The sequence below is a fragment of the Neomonachus schauinslandi genome, chromosome 9, assembly GCF_002201575.2.
Source record: "Neomonachus schauinslandi chromosome 9, ASM220157v2, whole genome shotgun sequence".
NCBI lineage: Eukaryota > Metazoa > Chordata > Mammalia > Carnivora > Phocidae > Neomonachus > Neomonachus schauinslandi.
Window position 1 is genome coordinate 41,417,991 of NC_058411.1, and position 24,480 is coordinate 41,442,470.

Below are 24,480 nucleotides of genomic sequence, written 5' to 3' on the forward strand. Positions count from 1 at the left end.
ATCATTATAGTCTTCTACTATTTTAATATTCTCTACAATAAAAAGGCAAAAAGTTTTTTTTCTTCACTTGCTACAGTTTGGGCTACTAAGATCTAATATAATATTTAGATGACTTTCACTGTTTAAATGGTTCTACAAAACCCAATGCCAAAATACAAAATTACTATATACTAATATGGCATGTATATTAACAATAGATATACCAATATTAAATGCCAATAATAAATTATCATTTATTTTTTACTGTGCAGTAAGCTACTAGGAATTAAGGTAACTTATATAAATCATCTCATTTTTTCTTCAGAATATGCCTTTCAGGTAGTAATCACTAAAGGCTCAGAGAGGTTAAGAAACTTGCCCCATAAGGATGGAAATAAACACTTTAAATAAATGTTCATTATCAGTTCCAAATATGAATAATTATTCCCACAGTAACTCAAACACAGTGTTCACATTCATATTGATGTAATTCATTTCCAAATTATCATAAGCTATTAAGTCGACTTGGCCAAAGACAAGGTTGAAATCAGTTTACATTTACCTAGTTAATACTTGATGGACTTAACAAATTTTATTTGCATTCACAGTAGAATCAAGTATAATGCTAGCTGACTATGCAGTCACTGTTTACAGCCACAGTTGGAGGGAGGGAGATAGCAAAGTTTAAAGGCAGCAGGTTTAGCCCCCTTAAAAATAAGATCAATAGCCGTGTGCAATCATGGGAAATTTGGCCCTAAAGATAACAGCGATCAATCCCCTACATGTTAGGCCATTGAATCCTGAGTTCACATACACACACACAATTTAGCAATTATATCTTATATTGGCTTTAAAAAGGTTCATGCAATTGTGGACTGAATGCAGCACAGTTCCTTAAAACTGTCATTACTTCCTTAATGGAACTAATGCATTCCTAAAAACATGTATTTTCACCAATTATTACCACTAGCTTTAACTAAAAAATTGAAGATATTGTTTTTTCTGGAAAGTATCTAAATCCCAGGAAATAAAACTTAAGAATGCCTGTATAAGGGGCAAAAAAAAAAAAATTTTTTTTTCAGTTCGTGCAACCTGCTGGCTTTTAAAAAAGTGTTTCTTTGGCATGAAAGGAAAACATAGGAGACATACAAATCTTTGCAGCTGTAAATTAACAAATGAGGGTACATGCTTCCTGAACACAGATCTCACTAAATAAGATTATGTTTACTAAAAAAAGAAAGAAAACAAAACAAAAAACAACACCTCAGTCAAGGGGACCAGAAAAGGCTATAAAATGTTTCAAAGAAGTTTCAAATCGATTCACTGTTTAACAAATCCAGTAACAACGGTCTTTATACAATTTCTTTAAAAGCCAGGTCCTTCCCCTAGCATATGGTAAATTTTTATTTACAAAAACGTACATACAGATTCTCAGGAAATTGAGGTATTAGAAAACTGAGATATATTTTATACAGCAAAGAGGTAGTAATGAAAATCCATTAACTAAAAATGAGCTTATTTCTTAGCATTATAAAAACCTTACATTATAACCCCTGCATTGTTCACATTTTTTTTAGTATTAGATTTTGGCACTTTGGTGGTCTTTGTTATCCCTAGGTCTTTTCATATGACGATCAGACACTGATTGCTATCAAACAAACATATGCTTTGAGCTCTTTCCCCAGCAGTGGGAACAAACTGTACCAAGCCTGGCACTCCCCTTGGCCAGGTGTTTTTCAACCTCACTCCTGCCCTTTTGATGAGTTACACCAACTACATGACCAGCTAGAATCAAGAGTGACACACGACATGGCCAGAGAACACAGCAAAATCTTGTTCTCTCAGAAACAAAAACACTCGCCTTTGCTTCAGCATGAATGATCTTCCAGAATTAAAGTACAAACACGATATACTTCTATGTTCCAGTTTGAACACTGGTAAAATGAGAAATGACCAATCTCATTTAGAGATGAAATGACTTCAAATTCATCTACAATGAGATTATTAGGTTTAACTATGTAAAATATTTTAACACTAAAAAGACATGACAGTCTCATCAGAAACTAATTATTGCCACTTGAATCTGTGCATCTCTGCAACCCAGAAAATTTCCAAATAAAAACTTTAAGGGCTGCTTTTCTCAGAAGGGCTACATCACAATGGGGGTGGGAGAGAGGTGGTGTCAAATAACTGTATGGATGCAACAGACAATCAACATAAACAGTGCAGCTGTTCCCTTGCTCAGAGATTTTTAATCCTGATGCTTCCATTTCATACTTCAATAACTTGGTAGTCTTAAAAATCCTACTGAAAAAATACTTTCCTTAGTTACTACTGCTTAAATATTATCTAAAGCTATGCTGTCCAATACAGTAGCCACTAACCACGTGACTACTTAAATTTCAATTAATTAAAATTAAAAATTCAGTTCTTCAATCATACTAGCTGTTGCTTCAAGGGCTCACTAGCTATATGTGACTAGTGGCTACCATACTGGAGAGCACAAAGAACATTTTTATTATTGTAAAAAGGGCCATTGGACAGCACTGATCTGAAAAAAAGTGCAGTGTGCTATATGCTCATGAGATTTTTCACTCTTTTAAAAGTTGTTTAAAAGTTATCACTCACTATATCGCTGGGCTACACATCAATAGTGATCTCTGTTCATAGGTGTCAAAGGATGCTATCAACTTTCCGATCATTATTTAGACAATTTATGAGGTATTCAGGAGTTCCATATAAGATTCAAGTAAAACATGAACTCAGCCATTTTTACTAACTATAAAAGAACAAAGTGAATACTGCATGGATGATGAAAGTAATTTAGTACTCACATTTAAAACATCTCTTTCTTCCACTAACATCCATAAATCTTTAAATATAAAAGCATACATAACTATCATTTAAAGCTTCTTACAAGAATGAGGCAAAAAGCCCAGATACCGCTCTATTTTACTTTGGTGTCTTAACAAGGGGGGAGAAACATTACTTAAGTACAAACAAAAAAGGTAGTAAATTAAAATAAAAACAGTCTTAGGAATAAATTGCTATGGGACAAGGACAAAAAACCAAGTTTTGGTTTTATACATGCAAAAATGCTCTCATTTGTATTGATAGCTGATATCTGAGTTGACTAACTTTGAATACTTTTAGGAAAATCAAATTCATGCTGTTATTTTTAAATTTACTTTGTCAGAACACAAAGTAGATAACAATTATATATCACTTCTCCCAAATAATTCTTGGATGGGAGGCAGGAAGTGGAGAACTGAATGGATTGCTTGGTTTTTTTTCTTAGGTAAAAGCAGAACAACTCAATCATAAAATGCACACAGCTGTATCTAAAAGAAAAATGCAAACACAACTTAACCAACTTTATTTGACTGCATCTTATTTAGACATCTTGCACATTTCAAATCCCATTAAATCTCTCTCTCCAAAAGGATATGGGACAATAGAAGAAAATTATGCAGCAATATCCAGTCATCAAACAGCAGTCCAATATTTTGAGATACACGTGATACTTTATAGATACTCAACTCATATCTGACGTCAATATAATTTATGGTTATGTTTTTACAAACCTGAAAGCCCTGTAACATTATAGCACTCATTTTAGTGATGTCATGGTGCACTGAAAAGTAACTCTGATGCACTACCGATTTGCTTTTATCTATGCTCCCGGAAAGTGATGAACTTCATGATTTTTAGACACCATAATAAATATACACATCCAGTCTTATACATGTCAGCCAATACCATAACACAGGGCAAGGTAAAATTAAAACATGTGACAAACAAAGTCCTTTACATAGATTTGTCAAGCAAGTAGGGAGGGTAATTTGGGGAAGAGGCAGAAAATATCAAAACCAATTTTTTAATAGTAATTTTTTCTTTTTTCTTTTTTTATTTTGTTGGCTTTGACTTCAAAAACTACTGTCTGGTTTCTGATCTGTGGACTTCTCTAGAGTAGTTTCATCCTAAAGTAAGGGAAATTACAATCAGCCCACATATCAAAAATGATAGTATACCCGTTAGCTTCTTCAATACTAACATATATAGCTTCATGGTAGCATGTATAAAAATGTTCAGCAGTACCAACTGCCAAACCAGTGTCAGTGGATAGTACAGTCAGTCTTAAAGAGGCAGCACCCCGTTAAAAGAAAGTTGCACCAATTTTGCTCAGTTTTAGCCAAGTGAACTCACTCTATCAATTTTAACTGGGACTGTTTTAAGATCATATAAGAAAAATGAAAGCCCACTATCAAAAAGTAAATTAATGTACGATGCTACTTCAACTGGAATGGAGACTTAGTTTCGATGCTGGGTTATCAAGCTAGATATTAAAATTTTAGTCTACTTAAGTAAACAATTTTTGCATAACCAATGAAAGACATAAGGGAGACATTTATATTCAACATACACCAATTGAACAATACAGCAACCATCTGACTTTTTAGCCACATGTTATGGTCATGTTTACAAACACCCAGTCAGTTCAGCAAAACCTGGTCAATTCTGGGGCAAAAGGTCAGTTAGAAATGGTTTCATTGACAACGTGCCAAAAACATAATGGTTGAAATGAAAATCCAGCATGTATCTACTTTGGAACTGTCCCCATCAGTGAGTCAAGCAACTGTATGTTCATCAACTATCATTACTCATGAATCAGCAAGTCAAATATAAAGTGGTGAGATAAAATTTGATAACTGTTTTAGCTCAGTTCCCTCCATATTAAAAATAACAGAAGCATCACTATGATTGGCATTCCTCTAAATGCTAGAGCCCAAATGACATTTGAGCAAAGACATACTCAAAATCATCAGCTGGAAAGCTGAGTATTGTGTGATCATCACATTTTTAATGTAATCAGTACTCTGCCGATTAAACTTTCAAGAGCAACATAAAATGGAAAGAAAAAGTTGTCTTTAAAAATAAGGAACTATAAATGATCCCACCAGCAGGAAGATTTTATTTTCACCAAATCTGTGCACCATTATTTTAAAAGTACTTAATACCATGTTCACTTTCAAGACACTACACTGAGCAAGGAGCAGCTTTCCTTTTAAAAAAAAAAAAAAAAAGGCAAAAAACTTTCCTGAAAGGGGGCTTTTACCAACTGTTAATGGAGGTAGGGTTTTAAAAAATACAGTAATTATAGCCATAAAATAAAATTCAAACCAAATCCTAGAGCAGAAGTAAAGCATATCCAAATTAAAGAAAAAACAACATAGAATCCTACAAAACATTTTTCACAGAGCATCAATTTTTTTTTTTTTTATGGGTACCTAGGTTTTCCAGTTAAATTATCCATCACGGGTTTCCTGACTCAATTGAAAGCAATTAACTTTAAAATTTGTTACACTGCACAGATTGGCCAAAATACAATGTAACTGAACATGGTAATAACTATTAAGAAAACCCACAGAACTCCTTCCAAAAATTTTTTACAATTTTCCCTTTTGTTTTTTTGAGGACTAAGCAAAGCTTCCCCAAGAATTTGCTCAAATAAGTGAAAAGAAAATCAGTTTAAAATGGATACAATGCACCTTGAAATTTATTTCCAAGACCAAGAGCCAAAAGTGAAGCATTTTAAGAAACAGAAGCAATGTGAAATCCAAATCAAGTGGGAAAAGTTCCAACTGCTTTGTAAAAGCTGTCCTTCACAGCTTAGCGATAATTTTGATTAAATAAAATCATACCAATTTACATTAATTTTCTATTCTTTTCCAAAAATTCCCTCACTCTCAAAAAAAAAAAAAGTGCATCCAAAAACCCAGCAATTCCCGGCTCCATCAACTTTTCTCATCCCTTTTGAGTCATTTCTCAAAGATTTTCCAAGTAGATTCAACTTCTTACTGTAAGGAAAAAAGGGACTTTACAGTAAACCACTCTGTCACTCACCTGGAAAAAAGTATCCAAATTATAAAAATCTGAAATAATTTATTATCAAATTTAGAATTTAAATAAAAACAAAAGTTTGCTTGCAAAGACCTTAAAGAAAAGGAAAAGATAGCATGCATTCAAAAACTAGAGATGAAGACAAATATATTTATCTACACAGGCACTGGCAGACGCAATTTAATTGTTATCTTTACTCATTGTAAGACACACTCAACCCTACATAACATTTTTTTCATTCACTAATCACTGAGGTACCAATATTCAAGAATGGAAAAATTTAATATTGAAAAAATAAAACCTAAAATTGAAGCTTTTCCCCCACCCCCTTCAGAAAACTATGGCAGGTTTCATGTGAAATGTTAGTATAACTTGGAGATTTTTACAATCTACATTGGCTTTTTTAAGGAACAAAAATCATGTTCCACTTACTGGTTCTGTGACAAAATGATCACTGTGTAAATGACATTGTCAGCAGACTTTGCAAATGAACAAACAAATCTTGGCTATCAACTGGCACATCTTGCTGGTACCAAAAGAACTCTTTTAAGTTTAAAACAATCTCTTTTAATTCGGAACAAATGCGCCATGCCAAAGTGCAACAAATATTGTGCGACACTCAATGAGACACTGACAGATAAGAGCTGCATGGAAATTACTAAATCCACCTGCAAAGCAATTTTGTACAAATTGCATTGCATGCAAAGGTCGATTCTGCGTGGTTGGAAAGTTGTTCCTTGATGTCAGTTTCTCAACGCAGCCACAATTTAAGTCGCAGTGCATCAACTCCATTTAAATAGTATCTGAACAGCCTCTTATCTCGAACAAAACCAAGATTTTCATAAAGTTTCAAAGCAGACTTATTCGTTATTTCTGTTTCCAAAACAACCTTCGAAAAGAGGAGAAAACTAAGTTACAATTTTATATATTTGAAATTAATTTTATAATTTCATAATTTGACAAATCACATATAAACATTTCAAATATTTAAGAAAGACATACCGTATTCTGTTTTAAAATTGATGGTGAAACAATAAATGTTAATGATGTACAGAAAGAACCCAGAAAAATGGTCACTGAAATTGTGATAGTAATTTTCTCTTGGGGCAAGGGGAGGTAGGAATGTGAACATTTTCTGTTCTATTGATTTTTTGTGATGTTTTGAAAGTTTTAGCAATGAGAATACATGTTTTATACTAAAACAAAGATGAATTGTTTCCCTGTGGAGAAAAATAGTGTGACAAAAAGACGAAGAAAAGAAAAAAATCAACAATAAAAACTTTGAAGAAAATTGACCAGTACTTGAAACTATTCAAATTGACCTCCAACTCCTATATTTTCATTAATTTGTCATCATTTATCCTGGCAACAATTACCATATTGTCTACAGCCTACACCAGAATCTGCAAATTATAGCTCTTGGGCCAAATGTGCCTATTGCCTGCTTCTGTAAATAAAGTTTTACTGGAACACAACCATGCCCATTTGTTTACATGCTGTCTAGGACTGCTTTCTCAACACAAGGAGCAGAGTTGAACAGCTGCACCAGAGATCTATAGTCTGCAAAGTCTAAAATATTTACTCATCTGACCCTTTGCTGATTTTAGACCAAAGGTACCCAAACATCAGTTAACTGGAGGGTTTGTTAAAACAGATTGCTGAGACCCCTCCTCCAGAGTTTCTGAGTAGATTTGGGATGGAGCCCAAGAATCTGTATTTTTAAAAAATTGCTAGTTGATGTTGATGCTGCTAGTTGGGAGACTACAGTCTGAGAACAAATGACTACATATTATGGACATCAACACTTAACAGAAGAACACAAAGTACTGACTTCTGAGTCTTTTTTAATATTACTGAACCAATGGCCCTGACAATGAATAAATGATACTTTTTGGTATTGTGTGATTTCTTTTTTTTTTTCTTTTTTTTTAAAGATTTTATTTTATTTATTTGACAGAGAGAGACACAGTGAGAGAGGGAACACAAGCAGGGGGAGTGGGAGAGGGAGAAGCAGGCCTCCCGCGGAGCAGGGAGCCTGATGCGGGGCTCGATCCCAGGACTCCGGGATCATGACCTGAGCCGAAGGCAGACGCTCAATGACTGAGCCACCCAGGCGCCCCAGTGATTTCCTTTTTTTAATTTGTTTCTACCTTCCTCTACCAAAACATCCTCTATCCCATCCTCACACCTTTTAGATACACAGCTCTATTTGCCTTTCTATTGATTCTCAACCTACCTCATTGAGAATTACCGACACAGTGAGCCACAGTTACTGCTGGGATGTCATAACCCTCAGGTGTTTGAAGTGGGACAGAAAAAGCAAAGCATAATTAAAGTCCCAAGTAAAGCCTATGAGTCTCTTTGTTCTTTCTCAAGCTATCAAAATACCTGACAAGAATTCAAACGGATGTAAATAATAGGAAAAAGAATATACCTCAACTCAACCTATCCAAAACTGAACTCATGATCAACTTCTCCTTCACAATTCCGTATCTTAGTAACAAGATCTCCATCCTACCAATCCTTAAACCTGAAACCAAGAGTCATTGTTGAACTTCTTTCCTCTCACGCCCCCCTACAAATACCCAAGCACCGAGTATTTCAATTCTCTCTCTTAAATTTCTCAAATCGACCCTTTTCTTTCTATCCCTAATGATACCATTCTAGTCCAAGCTGCCATCAACTTTCACTGTAATTACAAGATCCTCCTAACTCAAAGGTCTCCATTCTCTTTAAGTAGAATGATGCTCTTGTTAACTCCCTGCTTAAAACCACTGACTCCCTTTTGTCCTCAAGATAAAGTCCACAATCTAAAAATAATCTAAAGAAACCTAAAAGGCCCATCAAAATATGGCCTCTACCTACCTTGCCAACTTCAGTTTAGGTATTCCCCTCCCCTTCCCCCAGCTCTCCATGATCAACACTGAACTTTCAGTTTCTGGAACCCACCATAATCTTTCCCACCTTAGACTTTTCACATAAGTTGTTTTCTCTGTCTGGAAGGATGCTCTTCCTGTCCTCCTTGCTTTTGGCCTTAGCTTGTCCCTTCCAGACTGGGTGAAGTATCCCTTTCTTTTATATTACCCCAAGAGCACTCTGCACTTCTCCTTATTCAACTCCATTCTCATTCAACATTTAATGACGGTGTCATCTCTCCTAGCTGATGCACCCAACAAGGGCAGGGATCATGTGTACCTCCTTCATAGCCATTTCCTACATACCTAACAAACTGCCTAACACATAGAAGGCTCTTAAATATTTGTAAATTATATACATCCTAAGCACCTTTCATTATATTACATAGTTACATAAACATTAAACAAACAAAAGCATTACCAAACTTTTAAATGACCAAAGTACTGAAAGAAAAAGCATCATCTTAAAGCAACTGCCTACACAATTAACTCATTAAAGCAAATCACATGCTAAATTTGAACTTTTTAAAGATCTAAACACAAGTAATGAATAATTCAGGAGCAAGAGAAAATATTACTAAGAAGGGACATTTAAATAAATGTTGTACACAAGCAATGAATAATTCAGGAGCAAGAGAAAATATTACTAAGAAGGGACATTTAAATAAATGTTGTACAACAAATAAACTGGTTTAAGAATAAAAGTCAACAATTTTTCTCTGCTCTTAAAAAAAGGGAATTTATTTTTTAGTAATGTATGTCATCTTCCAGTATGGGACACTACAGTCTGATCAATACAGGTTTCAATTTTGAACAATTCTCTTGCATAACTCCTAGAATTCTGTTTTAGGCCACCACCTAATTAAAGCTAAAATGTGTCAAAACAATTAACATGTGAAGCAATAAAGGTACAACAACTCAAAACTTGGAACTTGATTTCACAGAAAAAGGAGTGAAAGGTTCTTTTTAAGCTAGTATTTATTGAAGGCTTAATAAAATTGTAAAGCATTTTACATGCATTATGTCATTTTACCTGCATTTGTCATGTTATTTTCACAATAACCCTATGAAATAGATATGATTTTCTCCAATTTACAAAAGAATGAAACTCAAGGCCACCAGAACTGCAAAAACAGACCAGACTCCAAATCTGAACTACAGCTTAATAGTATCCACTCTTCTGTGCCTCCCCCTGATTGTTTCCCAGATTAAAACAAAGCAGCAAATGGGAGATCTAACCTACTTAAGACACAATGAAGGGATTCTAAGTCTGTTTGTTAATATTTGGCAACTGGAAATATTCAAGACACATCTGAAGCTAATTATGGCTACAAAAATACACACATAGGGTGTGGTAAAGAGTTGTATTCACGTTTGTTGGCATCCTAACAGATTAGTGAAATACAGCCCAATTATACAGAAATGGAATTACACAAAGGGCTAACCTTAGTTAAAATGAAAATATTCTCTCGGTACACTCACATTCTCTAAACAAAGAGATCATTTGACAAAATAGAAAATGTCAGAAAAAAAGTAACTACTTTTTAATACTTAATCATTCAAATTCTTATAATTAAAAGAGAATCTGGGTTTACAGTGAAAACTCAATATAAAACTATTCTTTTAGACCACATCATGGGAGTATTACATAGGAAGCCAAAGGATAATGAGGCTACTTTGGTCCCAAAGAAATCTGGCAAAGTAGAATTCTACTTAACAGAAAAAGGATTACTGTGAAGTTCCACAGACTCTCTTAGCAACAAACCATTGTCAGGATAAGCCAAATGATTACAGTTTAGAAAGATTTTTTTAATATTGTAGGCTGGAACTGTTGGAGGGAGGCCAACTGTTCACTGCTAGAACCTAAGCACTAGCCTATCAACTGGCACCTCACAGACCTTCCATCAATACTACTGAACACCACTACTGCTCTTCATAACATTCCTTTAAGATCAGAATTACGATCATGCTGCATAGACAAAGAGACTATAAAAAGTTAAATGACTTGCCTACAATCACACAATTCTAAGTGACAGAAGATGGATCTAGAACCCAGGCTTCTCATAACCAGTTCTTTAATTAGGACAAACTACTCAACCAAAAGTCCTTACAGCTTAAATATCTCCATTTTACTCTTCTGTACCCAGCAGCCTCTGTCTCACAGCCAAAATATGTTTCCAGTGAAACTAAAAATGTTCAACATGTAACTGTTAAACATATAAGGCTTTGTACATTATCATAAAATTCACCTTTGTACAATATCAAAAAAACATAAAAATACATGAGATGCATTTGTATATATCAAGATATTATATGCATTTTGTTAATATGTAACAGATTTATCACTGGTTATAATAAATTAGGCCACTGTTGGTAGGAATGTAAATTGGTACAGCCATCATGGAAATAGTTATGGAGGTTCCTCAAAAACTTAAAAATAGAACTACTATATGATCCAGCAATCCCACATTCTAGAAAACTTATTCATGCTATTTGTTTGTATTTCTCTTACTATTCCCCTAATGTAATACACAAACCCAAGATGCTTGTCCTAGTAGCCACTACATGTTTGGCAGCCAGAACATGTGGGGGTGTAACCAAATCCAAGCCAGGTCAGCAGTATGGGTAATGTATTTCTCATTCATGAAACAACAAATCCACTTGTTTCTTTTTTTTCATGCTATAACTTCTATAGACAGCTCCAAATATACAGAAAATTAAAAAAGATCTTTTAGTTATGCTGTTTTAACATGTCTAATTCTGACATAAAACATTAGGAAAGTCATAGTAAGGCAAAATGAAAATAACTATTAGATCAGGAGAGTATTTCATTATTATTTGGACAAAAACATCATCTACCGTTCAACTCTGTGATTACTAATTTTGGTTTAATATGATGTAAATTTATCTTAAAAATGACAATAGCAACCAAGAGCAATATAAACATGACTCAAGGTCACAAATTCTACAAACAGAATAGGAAGTAAAAATTGACTGGATGTGCATGGTAAGGCTTCACAGAGATTTCCAAATGTAACTCCATACAGGTGCATAGAATTAAAAATCTCTTGAAGAATAAAAAAAAAATTAGCGGTACAACCTAAGTGGTGGAAAATGTAATTTAAATCCCTTTTCAAATGTCTTTCCAATAATTTGCCAAAATTCCTTAACACGTTAAGAGAAAAGAAGGTTGGCCTAACTTAAGTAAAATCACATGTTGGGTTACTTTATAATTGGTTACTATATTCTTAGAAATTAAAATTTCAGTTTTCCTCAGAACACAATTATTATATACAAGACTGTTTTTACATATGATTTTGTTTTTACCAAAAGGTATTTTAACAACTGATGAACTCTGTAGATACTTTTTTTTTTTAAATCTTACTATGTACAAAACAAGTAAAATGACTGCCATTCCTAGAAAGCTTACAGAAAGCTCAGAAGGAAAGACAAGTTTAACAATTATACAAGCTGAAATTCACAAGTCCATTAAAAAAAAAAAAAAGAGGTACAGATAAAATGCTGGAAGCACTGAACTAATTGTCAACAAATACTTAAGAACCACTGTACTCTATCACAAATGCCACACTGAGTACTAAGAATACGGCAGTAAACAAGAAAAGGAATCTCTGCTCCCTTACCAGCTAAGGCACAGACTCTGAACAGCGGAGTAAATTTTACAAAAAGAGAAGCCAAGAAAGCCACAGAAGCCACACAAGTGATTCTGTCCAGAAGGATTAAGGAAAACTTTTAAAAAGTTATTGATATTTGTTTTGGACCTTAAAGACTGAGAAGTAGTTTAATAAGTAGAGGAGAACCAAGAAGCTACTAGGTCTAGCAAATACATCAGTGAGAAAGTAGTTACACTGGAGTCGAGGGGTAAGAAACCAAACCAAATGGGATGAAATGGTAATAAAAGGAAGTGGAACCAACAAAGACAAATTAACTATCAAAAATTAGAAGGGAGGGGCGCCTGGGTGGCTCAGTTGGTTGGGCGACTGCCTTCAGCTCAGGTCATGATCCTGGAGTCCCGGGATCGAGTCCCGCATCGGGCTCCCTGCTCGGCAGGGGGTCTGCTTCTCCCTCTGACCCTCTTCCCTCTTGTGCTGTCTCTCATTCTCTCTCTCAAACAAATAAAATCTTTAAAAAAAAAAAAATTAGAAGGGAAAAGGGGATAGAATCGTGGCTTATACAGTTTAAAACATAAGGAAAGGGAGAGGAAAAGCCTTATAAAGAGTAAACAAAGGTTCTATCCCTTTATAGAGCAAAACCTTTATCTGAACAATGTGGGACACAATTTTTTTTAAACATAGAAGAGTTCTCTAATCCAGAGGCAGAACTATTCAAACTGTAAAAAAATCATACAAAAAAAGTAAGTCTTCGGAACTATCCCCATTTCAGGCTAAGAATAGGTAAAACTCTTTGCTTCAAAAGTAAGAAAAGTAAATCAGAATTAGATTTTTAGGCCCACAATGAAAAGAGTATTTCTACCATAAAACGTGTCACTAATTTAGGATCTAACTATGAGACTAAAACAATATAACCCAAATCTCCATATCAATCCCCAGACCTTTTAAAGGAAAACGAATACGATATAAACATATTTGTTCTGTTAAGGTAAAGCACACTACCATGTCTCACGGGTAGTGACTAGGATAACTCACAAAAGGTATAACACCATTAAGGAACATAATACTCCCTGTTCGTAACATCCCTGCTCACTACACTCTACTCAGTAGCAGTAGAGGATCAAAACATGGTCTTATCAACCCAAAGATTTCTCCAAACTGTTTGGCAACTTTTATGAAGCTTGACTTCTCCTCCTGATGAACTAAACCAGTGTGGCTACAAACATAGAGACTTACACCCATCAACATATGCAGTCTAATCCTCTTCTGCAAATTTTAGTTACCAGACATTTAAATGATCAGGGTCACTGCATCTTTTACTTTGTGGTATTATATTAAAAGCTGTTTACCATGTAAGATCCTTCACTACATGTGAATTACCTTATTTGAAGTAACACTGAACATCCTGAAATGCCAGGATGATTTCCTCTGTGCTGCCCAACATACCTGCAGGCCTTCTCAAACAACCACTATTTAGTGTAATCTGCCAGAATACAAACTAATGTGAACAAGAAGGGTGAGAATACTCTATGGTAAATCTCTGTATTCTGACATGGAAACATGTTCATGAGATATTGTTAAATAAAAAAAAGTAATTATTGCAGAATAATAACTATGGCTTCATTTGTGTAAAGAAAAAGTATTACACAGCTTAGATGTGTGCTTAGAAATGGGAGGATACATATTTGAAGATGAACAGTAGCTATAAGCGGAAAGAAGAATGAAGAGCTGCAGAGTGTGAGCATGGTGAATGAAGGGACTCTGTACCCTCGAATCACACATACACATCATGTTTAACGACTGTGTATACATTTTGTACAGAAAAAAAACCGTCTTAAAAAAAAAGTAATCAAAACAGGTTAGAGTCTTTTGAGGAAAAAATTACCTAATTTTAAGTATTTTGAGAACTCTCTAAGGCATAGTTGCCCTCCAATAATAGAGATAATTGTCACTTGTACGGTTTATAAAATTATTAACACAATACAACTTTGTTCCATCTCAGTCACCATTGCTGTATTAAAAACATCTATACTTCTCTAGTTCATACTTATTTCCTTCCACATCATATGACAGTAAATTTTAACATTCCCAATCATCACCATTAGTTACAGAGCACTCACTATGTGTACAGGACAGTGCTATAGGCTACAAAGAAATTATAGCTGTGGTTAGGCTGTACAAACAGGCTAAAGAGAAAAGACACTCCTAGGTTAATACACAGACAGGTCTACATTTAAAAAGTGGTTGTAATTTTTTCTCCTCAGCCTTCTCATTATTTAATGCTGATTTTTCTTCAAACACGAAATGTCTTTCATATGAGCTGACAGTTGGCCCAAAGTTAAAAAAAAAAAAATGTTATTTAGAGAGAAACCAAGGCCAATATGTAAGGAAATTGCAGTAAGATTATAATAAGAGCTACCTTAAGTGACTTTAACTGAACAAATCCTCTGAATACCAATTCCTCTGAATACCAATTATTTACTGAAAATGTCTAAGATTTCACCTTTACATTTTGACAAAGAACAAATTTTAGCTCCCATTATCATCTTAAAATTGTTCTAGGTCAAAATTCATGTGTTTTGTTTTTTTTAAAGATTTTATTTATTTGACAGAGAGAGACAGCGAGAGCAGGAACACAAGCAGGGGGAGTGGGAGAGGGAGAAGCAGGCTTCCTGCCGAGCAGGGAGCCCGATGTGGGACTCGATCCCAGGACCCCAGGATCATGACCTGAGCCGAAGGCAGACGCTTAATGACTGAGCCACACAGGCGCCCAAAATTCATGTGTTTTTAAAAGGAATATAATTTTCACCACAAGCAACAATTATGTAATAGTTTGCAATGAAATTTGCAGTATAATTTATTATGGAATACTTATTTAAAAAAAAAAAACTGGTAGAATACAGACCACAGTAAAAGGTTTTAAACATTTAGAAAGACTTACCTCATCACAGTCTCCTTCAACCATGGCATATATAGCTTTCTTAACCAAGTTTGTACCTAGAACATAGATATGAGTATTAATGAAGGAAAATTTAGTTTCTTAAAGATACCTAAATTATCATATTCATACTAAGCACAGAAATATCAAATGCTGGGTTTACCTTGAATGCAGATACACAGACTATCTTAAGTGAGAAAAAATTTAAACTGAGAGGCCAACAGAACCTACACATGGCAATATAATAAAAAACCTATCTCCCTCCATATGTATCCCTTTTTCTTAGGTGTAATTACTTGCTCCAAGTAGGAGTTTGTGCTGTTCTGTTTGAAGGTAAGAGAAAAGGGGAAAAAGAAAAAGGCAAGATATGGTACGGTCAGAGCAACCCAGGAAACCCTTGAACTAGCTGAAGTTACTACAAGACTCTTGAGCGAATCTTGCCAAAGATTACACCAGAAACTGCTGTGACGCAGAGTGGGCCCAAGATACTGGGTTGGTTCCTACAAACCTTAGAGTGAGCCTGAGCATACTGAAGTCCAGCATTCCCAAATGATGCCAGTAGTGTCTCTGTAAATGTCTAGCAAAATGTATCCTAGTTTAGGGTCAGATACATCTGGTACATAAAAGGGAAAACAACTGCCAACTCTGATTTTAAGAAATCCAAATTCTGTAAGGAATCTCTTAATTTTCCAACCATGCACATGAGGAAGATCACATTACATGGGCCAAACAAAATGTCTGAGGGCTAAGATGCAGCCCTCAAACCACCAGGTTCTGCCCTGTGAACTAGTCAGACAATTGCTAATCATTTGCCATGAGCCCTTATCTGCTCTTTTTAATGTGTCAAAAACTCAAACTTGGCTTATATAACAAGTCCAATCCATTAAAAACCTTAGTAGTAAACTCTTAACTCTAATAAGAAAGGTTGGTTAAACCAAATGTATTAAGTCAACCTATTCATAATGATTTCTCATGACATCTCAGATTGTGTGAAACAGTCTTAAATCGGACAAAAACATTCGTATTAAAAAAAAAACTACAAGTGACAAAAAAACTGCTAGTAATTAAATACTGGTACAGGCATGAAATCTTTCACGAATTCTTACTGAGCTCCACTAGATCCCAGAATTGGACACGCTCAGACAAGTGCTTGATCCCCCATCCTGAACAAAAAGCCAGTAGGTCCTAGACACTAGGACAGTGGCTCTTAACCAGGCTTACACCACAGTCACCTGGGGAAGCTTCAGTCCTACTTTTAACAGGACAAACAAGATTCTCAGGAGGAGGGACCTAAGCATTTGTTTTAAAACCACCCAGTGATTCTAACGACCATTATAAATCATAAGTTTAACTGAAAATGCCAGGAAAAGTAGACCCAAGAAAGAGATGAAACTGGGAATACTAAGAAACAATTCTTTCTCCTGGTTCTCCCTGATTTGTTAATATGTTTGAGGACTAGTACTAAATAATGGTAACAATTTCTCCATAATTTTGCCTTGAGGTCCACTTAAGCCAGGTATAGACAGCTCCTGGAGGGCTGTGATCAAGTGCCCCAGTAACGCTACTGAAAACGGCAGTATGTAGTAGAACACAAATCATTTTGAATGTGATAAAAAAAAATGTCTGGAGGTAAAAACTGATCACCTACTTGTTAGAAAGATAATTTCTCAAAGCATTAATAAACAAGTCATTTTAAGAACATTTTAAAAATATTTTGAAATAAAATAACCTTAATTTTCTTCCCTTCGCTTCTTTCTCATTTCTACATATTTACATTTAAACCTTTTGCTTCAAAAAACAAAAATGAAAACAATTTATGCATTCTTTTAGTGACATAATATTTTCCTTACCAATGCCATTTCTCCTGTATTTGGAATCCACGGCTAACATGGCTATATAACCTCTGCGGAACATCTTTTTGTGCATATCCAACTTGCAAACGATGGCACCTACACACTCCTCCCCTACCATGGCCTTAAAAATAAACAAACAGTTATGAAGAATACATTGCCATCAGGTACTGCACAATTACCCAGGGAAACAGCAACCAACCACTGGTCACATTTTTGAGGAAGAAGAGATAAGAATTCTAGTAAGAGAGCAATCACAGAAGTTTCAGAAATCTAAATCCTAGAACTCCTTCAAATATTTCAGTTTTAAAATCGTTCAACGTTGTTTAGGGCATGAATTGCTTATGTTTATTATCAAAGCCTAGTGGGGAGGGGGGGGAAGCAAGATTCCCACAAAGCAAACATTCAAGTACTTTATAAGAGGTGCTTATAATTATTTGCAATAAAGACCTACATGTTTAAGATTTGGAAAGGGGGAAATATATGAAAGTAATTTTTTTAAGAAAATGTCTATTCATTAGGATATGATAAAATATTGTGAAACTTGCTTATCAAAGTACTGTAAATTTAAACGTAATTCTAATAAAGTTTTGGTGAAAAACAAATATAAGACATGATATTTATACATGAACAGTAGGGTTAGATTTTGATCAGGAAAAAAAATGTAAATGATTTTCAGAAAAAAGATTGCTTTTAAGGTATTCCTTGGATCCTACCCAAGGGGTTTTTTTAGTGAACGACCATGAAGACTAGATATACAATGGTCTCATTTTTAGGACACTCCTGACACTATCATTCTCATAAAGCTCAGAGAGTATCTAGAACTTAAAACCAGAGTTTCATATTATACTAAAAGCTTTAATATAACTTTATAGAATTATTTTAATAAAAATGTATGTCTTTCCAGAATATTAAAGGTTACATGTTGAATAAATGCTAATCATCCCCCATTTTCATTAAGATTTCCAGTGTTACCATTAAAAATGTTTTTCAAAAGTTCTGTCACTCATGAAAAGTTCTAATAATACTGTATTCTGGTAAATATCAATAGGGCAATACTCCAATAATTTAATAACGTGTCAGCTCGCTAGAAATATGTGTTTGCTATAAAGAGCACTCATTAAAAAAATAGGAAAACTTCAAATTATCTCTTAATAAAATTAAATTTTTAGAAGAAACTATTTCAGCAACAAAAACCAGGAATTGGGTTAAAAAATTAAAAAGCCCTCATTCTGTAAAATGATTAAAAAGTCCTTTTTTAATTGTGGAGAAATCTTGTAGGCAAGGTAATTCTAATCTATTTCACACAAACCTGAACTAGGTCAGAAAAATCTTTTTGATGGGATATTAAATTCAACAATTCACACTAATGCATTTCTGCTTTATCACACAATCCAAAACTATTTTGAACCAATAAACCTCTAAAATTGCTATTTCCATTTTCATTCACAATAAATCAATCTGGTTCTATCAAAATTCTTTTGAAAACTAAAATTTCTTTCTGAAATAAGACCTGAAAAATACACAAAAGTTGGCTGGCTGAACAACTCTGACAGCATTTTTCTGATTTGAAAGTAACTCACCTCAAATATATGTATGTGGTTGTGTGTGTGTACATGATTGAACTAATGGTACATTAAAATACTTTTTGACCTGATCTCTTAAGTTAGGGAAAAACAGAAACCTATATAAATCTAGGATACAAAACTGTAGGACAGCTACACTTCACAGTTAGTAAACCATCCAAAAGAAGTTTCTTCAAAATCAGAACCTCTAGACACAATACAATTGGACAAGATTTTCAAATTGGATAGGAATTTCAAACAAATCTTCGTCCTTTGACCAAGGAAGTAATAGGCAAATGAAGTATTATATCAGTTCACACTTGGACTAGATTGACTTCTTCCTAATTAAGAATCTGTAGGAGCAAAAATCAAGTGGTACGAATCAGTAAAAAAATAAAAGCCCAGTTTACAATATACTATTACTAATAAGATGTTGGTAGTGAGGAAGGCCTATGCTGTTATTTTTTTTTTCTGATAAATTGCTGATGGATATACACTTATAAGAATCACTAAACTATTTGTCAATTTTTCCAAATAAAAGCTTTGCACATATATTTGGAACTCATACTATCAAATGTGTTCTTTTTTCAAGGATGGGAACTGAAAAATTCCTGGCAAGATTAAGACTTAACTCTACAAGGCCAAATGCCTGTCAATCTATAAAAGTTGAAAAATTCAAGTTGTGTGAAATAGAAATTCCCAAATTCCAGAATGCTATACATGGGAAAACAGAGGAAGCCAGAAAGTTAAATTTAGAATAAACAGACTAGAATACATCACTGGTAATAAGTTTAAGAAGTTCAAAAAGGCACCAACAGCTGAAAATACCATGAACTCAAAAGAGGTAGAGCTAAATTAGTTAAGAGTAGAGTAATTCACGGTGTCTCCCATTTGTCTGGTACTCTACTTTCACATTTGTTACAATTATTAGGAAGAATCGTAAGAAACTGTCATTTTTGTTAGTCAGATATGGTCAAGTATTGGCAATTTTCTAAGGTTCAACCTCATACATTCCATTTGATCCATTACAGGTTATATGGAAACCAAAAACATTTTGGAGGTTTTCAATCTCTTCAGATTTTTCATGTTTGCAAGGACAACCGTCCCTTGATGAAGCATAACTTGGTAACACAATGATCTTCACCGTCAAGAGTATGTAATTTTTCAGGTTCTTATTTCCATAATAAGAGGTCAGGTAAAGTTATAGTTTTACCTCTCTGCCACTGAATACCTGAAGCTTTTTTTTTTTTTTTATATAAGCTTTTATTTTTATGTAATCTCTACACCCAACTTGGGGCTCGAACTCACAACCTAGATCAAGAATTGCACGTTACACTGACTGAGCCAGCCAGGCACTCCTAAGTATCCGAAGATTTAAACATTTTAAGTCACTTTGGTCCTTAATTTTTTTTGCATTAAAAAAAAAAAAGTAAAGTTGAGCTAGATTATATTTAAGATCCTTTACAGTTCTAAAATGATATGACTTAAAATAAACGAACACACATATTTGTTTTAAATTAGTTCTTACAGGAAATTCAAATTTTTTAAATGCCAACATAAAGGCCCCAATTCTAAATGGCCTCTGATTAACTACTGTTTTATGTTCAATACCTCCAGATATATATTTGCACTAGTAAATCTTAGATGTCAACCACCTGTACATATCTCAATTTCCAGATATTCAGAATTTAATGTTAAACAAACCAGCTATTAAAGAGCTAAAGTACAAATCAGCTGGTGAACTGGAAGGAGTCTATGAAATATCAAAACTAAAATTTACTAAGTTTATCAGAGTCTAAAATGGCAGACAAGTTGAGAGAGGCCGAGGTAATATCAGAACCCAAAGCTGACTAAATATTACATATACAACTATTTTCTGTAATTAACAGAAATACATATACTATTTCAATTTAAGGTTTGACTCAAGTGTATGCTTTTGTGGGTAAACTTACAATTAAATCAATCATAAATTTTTAGCAATTACACTGGCATTTAATATGACATGTATAATAGTGCTATAAAATCACTTTCCCATATTCATTAGCATAGGCATGTCTAAGAACTATTTTGATACAATGGTTAGAATCCTGGAAGTGTAGTTTTGTAAAATATAAGATAGTTCCCACAATTTAAACAGACATACTAAATTGAAGTTTAGCAAACTGAACATAGAAAACAGAACTACCATTATCTACAATATTGAAGTAGTATTTTCAGATTATCAACATATAGAATCAAAAAGATAGATTTCAAAGCACTGTCAAAACGTCTTGCAGGGATTTGCTAAGTGCAACTAAGTCAATGCTAAAACAATAAATATAGCAGTGCTCTCCCTTTACATATCATAAAATATTAAAAGCATGTTGCCTTTCCTCAGTGAAATTCAATGGAAACAAAATGCTTGTGAGGACACAGATATAAAGCATATACCTTCAGTTAATATTTAAGTGAAAGGTTTCATACAGACTAAAGTTGGTCAGTATTATTGGGAAGAAACTACCGGTACTGCCAATACTACATAAATTAAAAAACAAAAAACTATTTAGCTAGTTTCATAGCCAAATCTTTTTTGCTTACATATAAGTAAAAAAATTTTGTCAACTATAACTTTACACAGGCCAGTGTTACTACTAGTATTTAGGTATATCTATGACCAGTTTCTTAAAGAAAAAAATTAGGTGGGTAACAATTTCACACTTAGTTTCTTACATTCCACAAAAAGGTATTTTGTTCAAGTTTCAGGAGTCTTTCAGTCACCAGAAGTGTTAGTAGTGCCTTCTAAAATCTAGCACCAGCGTGTTTTCTGGTGCTACAACTGTTAACTGCCCTGTTGAAGTAAAAAGAAACAATCCCCATAATTACTTGAAAATAAGAAAATGCTTGTTAAGATTTAATTCTCCAATGTGGCCACAGCAAGTTTACTGACAATCATGTTCACCAAAACATGTTTATGCATACACTCTTCCCTGATTACGGCTGTAATTGGGAGATTAATAAAGCCTGTATCCGAACAGAACCATGTTCAAATTAAATGATTGCAAAGTGCTTTGAGGATGAGGGAAGGTAATTAAAGACAGTTAAACATGATTATAAGCTAATATAAACAGGATCCAAGACCCCCAACATGCATCATACAGGCTTGTTGCATTTACATACCAACTTAAGCCAGATCAAGACGTCTTACCTTCAAAAGTTTCATTAAATAACTAGTAGTGCATACACGCACTTTCCATCATGTAACATACTATGAAACGCAGGAGTATACATCCACTGCCACTCTCAGCCCTCACACTCCCTGCCCTGCACGGCCTGGATCTCTCTGCGGGGTTCACCCTCTTTGCATTCCATCCACTTACCAAGAAGCACAGCTGTGGCCAGTTGTGGATAAAATATCTATAGGTATAAATGGAGTAGGGTTCAGACAGATCTTTGGTGATCAGTCTCATGATATCGGGCATTTGTAGCTCGGATTCATATCGGACATAACGTATCGTCCGATCCTCCCCAGGCTCAACCTCCCTGCCTGAGGGGCTTCTTAAACTGCAGCCGGCGGTCAGGGATGAAGACAGCAGCCGCACCTGCTCGTCTTCCTCCTCCTCCTCCTCCTGCTCGGTGCCCTCCGCCAGTCCATTGCGGGTCGCCGCAGGATCGCTCGCCGCCACTGCCTCTGCCGGGCTGGGGAGCGCAGTTCTTCTATTACTGGGGAGGCAGTGAGGGGGACTCTCGCCCGAGTGTACCCCAGCTCCTTTTGTTGCAGTCGCTCTGGGCCCCCCGTCGGGGGTGGCCGTGGTCGTGGCCGCCTCGGCCACGCTCAAAACCTTGCTCTTGAGGGAGGCGGCCGCCCGGAGGTGCCGCAGTTCGGGGCTGATCAATCCGTTGAGCTGCTGCTGCTCCTGCGGCGGCTGAGGGCAGCGGAGGCACGGATGCCCCTTGGCCGCCGCCGTCGCCTCGCCGCCCGCCGGGCTCCTGCCGCCGCCGCCTTCGTGCTCCTCGTCGTCCTCCTCGTCCTCGCTGCAGCAGGCGAGGGCGGCCCCCGCCGGGAAAGGACAGCGGGGCTCGGCCGCCGCCGAGGCCGGAGGTGCTGGTGGTGGGAGGAGGCTGCTAGGCCCAGGCGGTACCTCCGCCATCCTAGAGGCGACACAGACCGAGAGGGGAGGCCATGAGACCCGGCGGACAAGCGCGCAGCAGAGGGGGCGGCGGGCGGGCGGGGGGGAACGGTGCAGGTGGGGGGGAACAAAGGCAGAAACCGTCCCTCACGGAGCAGCACCCCCAGTTCCGCGCCCCCCCCCGCTCTTCAGCGCCGCCCAGCTGTTCAGCCGGCCACCGTCCCCGTCCGCCCGCAACCATCCGCTGGCCCTGTCACCCGCAGCCCCTCCCTGTCCCCTCCGCGCGGCTCACCCCGCACAGGTCCCCGCCGCCACTGCCGCCACTCCTCTTCCTCCTCAGCCGCTGCCGCCGCCTCCTTCGCCGCCGCGGTCGCCTCCACCACCGCCAAGGTTCACACACAGCCGCCGTCGCCGTAAAGCGCCTCGGCTGTTACCCCGGGTAAAGTTTCCTAGGCCTGGCTTTACGACACTTCCCTGCCTGCCGGCTGCCGGGGCCAAGGGAAAGGGGCGTGGAAGGAGGTGACCTGTGGAGGGGCGGGTACGAAGGTGTCTCCTGTGGTCTCTGGGGGAGGCCGCGTGCTAATGGGTGGGGCTGTGGGGCCGGGAAGTTGCTGAGGGCTTTGGAGTCTCCGGCTCCCAGCCCACCGTCCTCGGCTTTGGAACTCCTCAGCCTGCCGAGCTTACAACGCTGGGCCGCGGAGAGCTGGGCGGGACCGGCGCTCCCTGTTCCAAGCCCGCCGCCCCAACGGAGCGGCCGCGAAGCCCGCGGGCTGGTGGTCTGCCGACCCGGCCGCACACGAGTCCTCTAAAAATGCTCTTCCTCAGCTGTGCTATGTTTGCCCTGACCCGGAGAGGGGCGGGGGAGGGAGGCAGAGGGGGGGAGGGCGGTTACCTGAAGCCCTTAAAAAAGTGGAGCAAAACGGGAGAAAAATCGAAAGAGAGAGGGCGTTAAAAAGCTGTTGAAAACTGGTTGCAGTGTGAGTTGTTTGATCAGTCTGCCCCTTTGAGACAAGAGAAGGTGGACAGGTAGTCCTCTTCCTCTCTCCTTACTCCCCTTCACCCCACCCAGGAATTTGGAAGTAAATGTGATTAAAAGGTGCTGGACAGATACAAGCACGTCTGGGGAAGAGTTAGAGATGGTGGAATAGAGTGACAACGGCTAGAAAAGCCCATTCCTAAACTTGTGACACAAACTGTCACCGGGAAAGCGAAGTCCTGAACCTCTTCCTCACTTACTCCACCAAGTGGTCCGCCCAAGCGGATGCAAAAGGAATTGAACAGCCGCACGCACTTGAGCACGTGGCTTCGCTCTTTCCTCTCTAGTCCGCAAGTGATGATTTCCAGCAGATCTCTTCTTGTAACTCTCCATCACACCGAGCACATTAAGTTTTTCGAAAACTGATTTGTAGAGCTAGTCATGTCAGCAGCAGATGGATGTTTTCAGAGACATAATTTTATGACTGATTATGTTTGCAACTTTCTGCCATGATAAACTCTAGAAAGTGGGATACACTGTAGCATAGCTATTAGATACAGTTGTTAGGATCCTTGTCACCAAAGATAGTAAGGACAAACCTTCCATCTAGAAGTTCAATCT

At 36.8% G+C, this 24,480-nt stretch overlaps 1 protein-coding gene across 1 annotated transcript; it reads right to left on the minus strand.

Annotated features, from left to right (window-relative positions):
- Nucleotides 1-3,321: 3,321 nt before the first annotated feature.
- On the minus strand, nucleotides 3,322-23,284 carry NAA30 (N-alpha-acetyltransferase 30, NatC catalytic subunit). Its single transcript, XM_021701394.2, has 5 exons — nucleotides 23,176-23,284; nucleotides 22,134-22,905; nucleotides 17,213-17,336; nucleotides 15,366-15,421; nucleotides 3,322-6,769 (listed from the first exon to the last, which is right to left on the minus strand). Exons 2-5 carry the CDS (start codon nucleotides 22,902-22,904, stop codon nucleotides 6,632-6,634), a joined length of 1,089 nt encoding a protein of 362 aa, XP_021557069.1. The 5' UTR covers nucleotide 22,905; nucleotides 23,176-23,284; the 3' UTR covers nucleotides 3,322-6,631.
- Between the last annotated feature and the right edge of the window lie 1,196 nt (nucleotides 23,285-24,480).